At 58.6% G+C, this 9,051-nt stretch overlaps 1 protein-coding gene across 6 annotated transcripts in view; it reads right to left on the bottom strand.

Moving 5' to 3' along the window:
• The window catches only part of EP400 (E1A binding protein p400), a 97,764-nt gene that overhangs the window by 5,905 nt on the left and 82,808 nt on the right, over window positions 1–9,051 (bottom strand). For all 6 annotated transcript variants that reach the window (XM_077763566.1, XM_077763561.1, XM_077763563.1 and 3 more), the window contains 6 exons: window positions 8,566–8,773; window positions 8,276–8,436; window positions 6,467–6,685; window positions 4,544–4,739; window positions 4,023–4,147; window positions 2,083–2,229 (listed from right to left, as the gene is read on the bottom strand). In XM_077763566.1, the coding sequence (XP_077619692.1) occupies window positions 2,083–2,229; window positions 4,023–4,147; window positions 4,544–4,739; window positions 6,467–6,685; window positions 8,276–8,436; window positions 8,566–8,773 (1,056 nt within the window). The remainder of the gene's footprint in view (window positions 1–2,082; window positions 2,230–4,022; window positions 4,148–4,543; window positions 4,740–6,466; window positions 6,686–8,275; window positions 8,437–8,565; window positions 8,774–9,051) is intronic.

Here is a 9,051-nt window from a genome sequence, read left to right as displayed (position 1 = left end):
GGGGAGAGGGGAGCGGGGGGTGGGGGGGGGGGGGGGGGGGGGGGGGGTGTCACCAAGGGAAGGAGTGCCTCTAAAAACACTGTTAAAATGCCACAAAAAAGGAACACAATTTCTAGCAAACTAGGTGAAGAAGGAAATTTTGGTGTTCCAATGAAGGATGACTGAACAAATTAGACCCTGCAGATGATCACGAGAACAGATCCGGCTGAGTCTCCGTCCATACCCCCGTCAGGGCCTCTGTGGGCCTCGCCAGCACAGTGAAGCAGGAAGGCAGGGGAAGAGGGGGGCACCGGCCACCACTCCCCGCAGGCCACGTGCTGGGGGGACAAAGGAAGTGCAGGAGGCCATGGATGGACTGCTGAAGGAGCGGGGCTTGACGGAGGCACCGGATTCAAGGTCAAGGAAGGTGCAGGGATCGGGCAAGGCACAGATAGAAAACAGAGACTCAGAAACACACTACTGCAGAAGCATCAGAAAATACTCATTACTTACGAACAAATCCAATACAGGAAACAAGACCTTCCCGAAAACAGTCAGAAAAGCTAAAGGGTTTTAAAGAGGTTCAACAACAAAAGACACGCTGTGTTGGTGAATCTGAAGTCAATGCTGCCACGACACCGACCTTCCCCCAGAGTCACCTACAGGCCAGGAGCTCTGTTCCCATCCTGCTTTAGTGCGCGCGCTGCCGAAGCTCAGACGGTGGTGTGTAAACGTCACCGGCTGCCTCGGAGCGGGGAGGCACAAAGAGCCACGAGCAGCAGGCCGTTCCCAGTGGCACGAGGCAGAGGCTCTGCCTCCCAGATGCAGAGTCTCTTACGCAGCCCGAGGGACAGACGCACGGAGAGTGTGGCGCTGGAGAAAGCTCCCAGCACAACCTCACGTGACTGACGCCAATGCCGTACTACGGATGAGAAGGAAAGCAGTGCCAAAAATACCAGCGTGTTCTGATGGGAAGATTTAAATGAATCTGGTTTTATATCACCTGGTAAAAACAATTCCAAAAGGGTAAAAACTTAAGTGTGAATGAAAAACTATGATATCTGTAGAAGTTGATATAGGAAAGGAACATCATGACGTCTAGAAAGGGTTTCCTTTTTTTTTAATTTTTTTTTTTTTTCTAGGAGAGAGAGAGACAGACAGCGTGAGCAGGGGAGGGTCAGAGAGAGAGGGAGTCACAGACTCTGAAACAGGCTCCAGGCTCTGAGCCGGCAGTCAGCACAGAGCCCGACGCGGGGCTCGAACCCACGAAGAGCGAGATCATGACCTGAGCGAAAGTCGGACGCTTAACCGACTAAGCCACCCAGGCGCCCCTAGAAAGGGTTTCTTAAGCAAAACATAAAAAACACTGTTCAGAAATAAAAAGACTGATGAATTCAAATATGTTAGAATTAAGAATTTTTGTTCATCCGAAGACGCCACACAGTAAGTGTGGAGATTGGAGGGCGACGGCGCGTACAGAGACCCGGGGCAGCCGCCAGAGTGGAAGCGACGCCGGGAAAACGCGGGAACAGGCGCTGATTCACAGAAGAGACCTGCCAGTCCACAGGGTCTGGGAAGGCGGGGCCGCGGCAGTCACCAGAGGAAACAGGCAGCGCACCGGGAAGGACAAGGCCAGGTGCAGGTCTGCGGGCTGGGACCACCGCAGAGGCTGAGGGATGTGCCCACGCCGCTGCGGCCACGTGCGATGCTCACCCGCACAAAGCAGTCACCGTGCTGGGCTCGGCTCACGCCCCCCTCCCCCCTTCCGTTAAGCAGCCACAGGCCGGCAGCACAGCCAGGAGCAGCCCGCAAGGCTGCTGGCAGCGGAGTAATGGTGCACGTGGGGTCACAAAGCAGACAGTTGACCGCTGACCCCTGGAGGAGCCTCACAGACGTGAAGAGCGTCCCCGGAGCATGACCTCAGCACGGCCCCCAGGCCCCACTGCTGTGATCCCATGAGCGGCAAAGCCAGCGAGGAATGTCGGGGGACAGCCACCTCTGAGGAGCCGGGGGCCCACGGTGCTGCCCTCGCGGTACCTGCCGCTGTCAGTCTCCGCGCCCCGCACGAGACCACTGGTGTGCAGTCCCTGCACGCGCGCTCACCTGGATCTGGGTCTGCACTTGCTGAGTCCCGGCCAGCTTCTGGGCCTGCGAGATGGGTGTGGTAAGAAACTGGGTTTTAAGGGCTGGCTGGGTGGCATAGGTGACCTTCTGTGGCTGGCCCTGAGCAGCGATCTGCTGCGCAGTGATCTGAAGAAAGAGAGACAGCCCCAGGTTAGAGCAGGCGAGGCCACACATCGCCTCCTCAGGCCCTTGGCATCCCCTCAGGGCCCCCTGCACCCCCAGCCCGGGCTCCCAGCCCCGCTCCAGCGTGCCCCACGTGCGTGTCACCAGCCGTGTCCAAGTCCCCTCAGAGACCAGGCTGGGGTTCACCTTTATGTCGTCTGTACAGGTCTTGTCTGCTCCTTGGATAGTGAGTAAACTCGACCACAATACAAAATCACCCACCTACAATTTCCTGAATCTAATTTTAAGATTTGAGCATGCACCCAAAATTACTCAGCATTAAGAGACAACAAATCCACATGCACAACCTTTGCGTGTTTAACCCCATTTCTAGTTTTCTCTGCTGGAAGAGTGAGGGCTGTTCGGAAGACCGGGTTTGGTCTCAAGGCCACGGCTGCCCACAAGTAGTCTTTAGCATCACAAGTTTCGAGTCACGTGACGTCAGACCAACACTACACCCAAAGACCCCCCGCCCCCACCCACCAGGTACGCTGGCCCTACGATGACTCAGGCCCAACCACTGGTGTCCTCGGCACCCTGGCACCAGCGCCTCCCGCTGTCCCTCCCTGCACGCCTGGCGCCGAGCCCGAGGATGGCCCGAAGGGACCGGGAAGGGGACTCAGCGTGTGTCCTCCTCCAAGTGTCCGCCACAGGGAAGAAGGTGGCTCCCAGAGGTGGGTGTGCTGACTGCTCTCCAATCAGAGGAGACACACCTTTCTCGAAGGCCACCGCTCCACCAGCCCAGGAGGTCCCGAGGGCACACCTGCTGCCCAGGCGGCTCTTGCCCGAGGCCCACCCTGCGCGGTTCTACCAGCATCCCACATGCGTCCGCCCCTGCGCGCCCTAACCACGTCCCTCGCCTCGGCTGTCCCTTCCCTCTGCTGTCCCCACAGATGCAGTGGGGCCAGGGGCGGGTGGGACCTCAGCCCCTAGCAGACCTGAGCTTCGCTCCTGCAAGCGGGACAGTGACAGTCAGGGAAGAGCTGTCCGTCTGACACGTGTGATGCGTACAGAACCCTGTGGTCCTATGGTCAGCTCTGCGACTGTGCGAGTCGCTTCCTTTCCCTCAGACTCTGTGCCCTCTGGCTAACACGGAGCCCTGCTCGGAAATCCAGCACCAGAGCGACGGCCGCTCCAGCTCAGGAAACAGCAGGCTCGCCACGCACTTCGGGCACCAGAGCATCACTGCCTACACGGCGGGCTGCCAGCTTCCAACGAGTACGTAGAGCAGCAGTCGTGAGAAACACAGCGCCTACTCTCTGCTCCTCTCAGTGGGGCCCCTGCACGGTGCACGGCCCGGGGGCCCGAGTCAGCCCAGAGCTACGTGCTCTCACACCAGTGAGTCAGCAAGATGCCGACACTGCTCCTTCCGGCAGGCCCCTCTCCCCTCATCCCATCCCGCCCCTCACAGCATGCACACGTGCACTCACACGCACCAGGACACAGCCCCCGCCTGGCCCCTCACCGGAGTACATGCAAGGCCGCCTCCATCCTGTGTGCCGGGGGCCCAGGCACTCACTCTGAGAGCTACAGCCGCATCCCGGAGTCCAGGCCCTTTCCCGGCCATGCAATTCCACAGCCCACTTCCCGGCTCCCCATCCCGTCACCACCTTCTCCCCGTGGGGCCTCAGCAGCTCCCGCCCCGAACCCCCCCGAGCAGCCTGAGCGCATGGGCACGGGGCCGTCGGGCGGCGAGGCGCACGGGGCCCAGCGTGGCGCGGAGGCGGTGCTGGGAGAACCCTGCAGGAACCCGGTACCTTCTGCTGGACGGTGGCGGGGCCCGGGGCGGCCTGCGGCTGCACGGCTTTCTGCTGCTGCACGGCTTGCTGCTTGAGCTTCAGCAGCTGCTGGACGTGCACGGGCTGGGCTACGACCGTCTGTCCTGTGAACACAACCAGGCCTTAGTCATGGACCCAGCTCTCAAGGCTTCCCTGCATCTCCCTGAGCCACTGGGCGGTTCAGATTGACTGTGTCCTGACAGGAAACTCCACACGGGATGTGTGCCAGACAAACAGCCATCCCGCAGGAACGCTTAGGTGGTTTCCGGGCCCCCAAGGACATCCACGTAAAGGTACGGGGAGCTCCGAACGTTAACAGTTAAATTAAAGGCCAAACCTTGTTGTACTTGGGAAACTGAGGGGCACCCGGCTAAAGGTGCCCTGACACGCTCACCACAGGGGTTTGGCACGGAAGCCGCCAGGGCCTCTGGCCATCAGCCCTGCTTGAGGCTCTAGGCACAGCAAGGGGTGGGGGGCGAGGGGCTGCACGGAACAGGTACCTGCGGCTTTCTGTGGCTGCCCGATGGCCACACTGATCCCAGCAACGTTCATGGGCAGGGTCGTCACGCCCGGCGAGGAGACCACGGCCGCAGGCACGGACACCACCGGAGGCTTCGCCAGCGCCACCTGAGCTGGCTGGGGCGCCTGGGCCTGCATCTGCCCTTGCGCCTGCAGCTGCGAAGGGGGAACCCGGGTCTAAACAGTGAAGATAATGGGAGAGTCCAAAGATATTCGGGATAGCACGCGTCCACGCAAACATTTCCCCACAAGAAGTCAGCGGTGAGAAACGATTCACAAAGGTGAAAAGTGGCTGTCGGCGGAAGAAACACACTGACTGCACCACAGGCTCAGCGACGCTTCTTAACCCACCACCAGTGATTGTGGGGAAGGGGGCCTGATGAGCCCCACATGCTGCTCACCCACACTCAGACCCACACGTCCAGACCCCACCGTGCAGCCTGCACCTCTACTTCTCCGCCCCCGAACCTCAGAGGAGCCCCATCCTGCCCACCCCCTCCTTCCGCTACGACTGAAGGTCTGCTTGCCGCCCTGCCCTGTGACCTCTGCCACTCTTCCAGAAAGCTCTCCCACCTGCTGCTATCAATCATCACACTGCTACCAAATGCTCATTAATTCTTACGTTACGTCTTCAGAAAGGAAAACAGATCCACTTTACCTGTACAAACACTCAACTAACCCTGAAACCACACACACATGAATGTGAAAACCAGTGTTGAGCCCGTCAGACGTTCTTACCTGCGTTACTTGCTGTGAAAGCGTGCAAACAGGACTCACAAGTATCTTGTGGTCAGCTTCTCTGCCCTTTACAATAATCGTCCAAAGCCGGGTGCTGTCCCAACGAGTGGGTGCTCTGCACTACGCGGTACGCGCCTGGCTCCAGGGGACCTGTGCCTCTCCTCTAACCCTCCCGAGGTAACAGGGGCATGTGCCTGGCCCACAGTGTTCTTTCTGCTAGTTCTTCAGTGGGGAGCAGACCCGGGACTGCTGGGTGAACTGGTGAGCACGATCTGCAGCTGGATTCCTGGAACTACCCCCCACCCGAGCAGAAACTGATCTCCGTCGGGCAGCCCCCCGCAGGAGGAACGTGCCTCCCCTACACCCTGGCCACCACGTGACCCCCCACCTTGTTTGAATTTCCACTTCCTGTCTTGCTTTCACAGTTTTTCTCCACTTCTACCCTGTCTTGCAGACTTAGAGCAGGGGCAAGGCAACACAAAGCAGGCCTGAGGACCCAGTACGGGTCCCCCAGTTGCAGGCAACTAGCAGTAGGATTTGGGCGAGGTACCTAAGCTGTGTGCCTCAGTTTCCACACCTGCACAGTGGGCGTACACTAAAACACCCACTCCTCCTGCCTGAGCAGCAGCCTGAGAACACTGAGCACGTGGGAGGTCCAGGGCCTAGGGCAGCGCCTGGCCCGGAGCAGGGTCCCTGATGTGGGCGGTCACTAGGGCCAGAACGGGGGGCTCCCCAGGGAGGAGATGGGCTCGCCGGATGGGACAGTGTCTGGTCCACAGCACATTAGCCCCGTGCTTGCTGAATTTAACTCATCTTCCCAGACAGTGATTTCACTGTGACATTCTGGTCCTCTTCAGAAATCTCCAATCTCTGGGCCGACGAAGCACAGGGTCATCAGAGCCTGGTTTGCAGGCCCCGCCCATCTCCCTGCCCAGGGCCTCATCCCCACCAGAACCTGGCCCTCCCCGCCTCGTCCAGCCGCTCGGCCCGCCCTGAGCTGTTTGGCACCGAAGCCCCGGGAGGCGTGGGCAGCGAAGGTCACCCACCTGCCGCTCTGCCGGGGGTCCGTCAGAATGCCTAGCGTCGGCAGAGCAAGCAGGAACCGTTCACGTAAACGTTACGAGACATATCGCTTTGGAAAAACAAATGTATCAACGGGAACTTACGAGCCGGGCCACCTGGAGGTTGGCCACGGTGGTGCCCGTGAGCAGAGCTCCGGGCCGCGGGGCCGTGACCGTGGCCAGCTGGGGGCTCTGCTGCGGCGTGGGTGGCGGGGCCTGCACTTGCACCTGTGCGGCGGGCTGCGGGGGCCCCGGCGGGGCCTGCGGCGGGGGTGCCTGCTGGGGCAGCTGCAGTTTCTGCTTCTGCATTTTGATCAGATGTTCCTAAAACCCAGATAAAGTAGCTTTTCATCAATATTAACTGCATTCCATTGTTTCATAAATCTTGGTTTTCAGTTACTGTTGAACTTCACACCCAGGCAGACAGTTGCTACTACACAACATGCAAACCCCCTCCAGGGACTTCCTGACGTTAAAAAAAAAAAGTTCCTTCATTAAAAATCAGCATTATCAGTGATGAAAACAGAAAACGGTAATTCTGACAGAGGAGTAAATTCGTAGCAAAATTTCTTCGGTTTTCTCACTTGCAAACAAGTCACCTTAAATCTGTAGGACTATAACATTTTTAAAGTCTTCAAATCATAATCGTTGAATTTTTAAAATTTATTAGGAGACGTGTATCAGCTCTCAACTTTTTGTTCTAAGTGTCTCCAAATGAATACAGTTAATAAATAAATCTCGTGTCTCTAAGTTAAAATATCAAGATGTCACAATAGCCCAAAAAATATTTTAAGGAACCCATGTTCTTTTTAGAGAACTTGTGCTGTGTAGTTCATAACTATCAAATCTGTCAGGCTTAAAATGACTATGACTCTGAAGTTGACTCCCGCGACGGCAGACTGGAGAACCCAGGTGCGGGCAAACAAGCGAGTCAGCAGCGCCCTGGCAGCCACGGGCAGGCCCTCGTGTCCTGGGGAGAGGCAGGGCGTGGGGAGAAGGGAAGGCAGCTGGGGGTGAGGTAGAAGGGTGCGGGGGAGGAAGGGAGGGGCTGGGCCCAGTAACTTTCTAACTTAAGGGCCGTCCCCCAGACTTCTGCAGTGATGGGCGTGTTCTAGACCAGGGCGGTCCCGTTTGGGAGTAACAGCACCCTTGACATGTGGCTGGTGCGACTGAGGAGCTGAATGTCTTATCTGGGATCACTCCTGGGCCTTCTGGCTAAGACCAAGTGTGAACGCTTTATCGGGTTGCACGCCCCTCCTCTGGGGCACCCCGGCCTCACGTGCAAAGCCTCGGCTGAAGGCTGGTGTGCCCCCCCAGCAGCCCTGCGGCACACCCTGGTGCCCCCTCTGCGGGCGAAAAGGGCAGGCCCGAGGTCAGGTACTTACTGCAGCAGGCCTGGGGACTAGCTGGAATTCTAGAACACTGTCTTGTTTCTATTAGCTCTGTCTCTCTACTCACTCTCCATGCCAAGCAGCAGCACTTTCCCATTTTGGCAGAAATACAGAGTTTCCCTTCAAAGCGAATGTATTTTTACACATAATTGCACAGATGGTGCAGAGTGGCAAAAATCAGGAAAGGCAGGACTCTGATCATCATGAGAAACAACACTGCAAAGGAAGCAGGCGCCACCAGCGTTTTCTCCAGCTGGGAATGGAACCGAGCGGCCTCTCCTTGTCCGGAGCCCGAGCTGCGGCACAGAGGACCAGGAAGCAAGTGGGAAGACCTGTGTCCAGAGCGCTGGGAACAGGCTGCTCACATGATCGCAGAAGGGGCGCTGTACGGAAAGTGGCTTTTAAAGACAATGCAAACACACTTCCCACAGAGATGACAGCAGATCTGCGTGAAGGACGCTTGGAATTGAGTGACACACGAGGTATCAGATGGCACGTGTGTGGTTTCCTGCAGGATACTCACCGGCGTCAGCTTGCTGACAGCTTTGATCTGCGCCGGAGACTGGGCCTGGCCCTGGATCTGCGGGACTTGCACCTGGGAGGGCGGCGGTGGTGGCGGCGGCGGCCGCAGCAGCTGGAAGTGTGCGGGTGCGACGGCTTTCCCCGGCAGCTGCACCCCTGCGGCTAGAGAGGGGGCTCCATGAGACCGCGTGCGCACATGGTCCTCCCCTTCTCCCGCGACACACGGACGCTCGGGTCCTGGCTCGCTTTAAAGGTGAGAAGGGTCACACAGGAAACCGAACCTGCCTTTACCTTGGGACACCTGAGTCACCAAAGACCGGGTCGGGGTCTGCACCGGGGCCAGGCTCGTAGTCACCACGGCCGAGGCTGTCACAGAAGTAACTGCGCGGACACTCTGGGTGGGCGCCAGGGACACCAGGTCGGACGAGGCTGTGGCTGGGGAGCCGACCGCTCGCGGCTGGGTGTGGACCACCTGGGCAGGGGCAGCGCCCCCGGATGTCTGCAAGGGGCAACGGGGGAGGCCATCAGGTCACTCCGCGCTTTTCTCTTTTCTCGGTTGTGGGAGGAAGAGGACGCCCATCTCTGAACCCAAGAAAATGGAGCACTTTCCAAACTTCAGGGGCGTGACAGGCTAAACGTGCGGGTGGAGTAAGGTCCACTGAAGCGGGTCTGTTAACTACAGAAAGCCAGTCTGTGACGCCAGGGCTCCTGCCCCCGCTGGCCTCAAACAAAGGCTCCTGTCCCCAGGACACTGCGAACCTGGGCCGTCCTGCCGAC

The sequence above is a fragment of the Crocuta crocuta genome, unplaced genomic scaffold (genome assembly GCF_008692635.1).
Source record: "Crocuta crocuta isolate KB4526 unplaced genomic scaffold, BGI_CrCroc_1.0 scaffold114, whole genome shotgun sequence".
NCBI lineage: Eukaryota > Metazoa > Chordata > Mammalia > Carnivora > Hyaenidae > Crocuta > Crocuta crocuta.
Note: the sequence above shows the minus strand (reverse complement) of the source record. Positions and strands in the feature narration are given on the sequence as shown.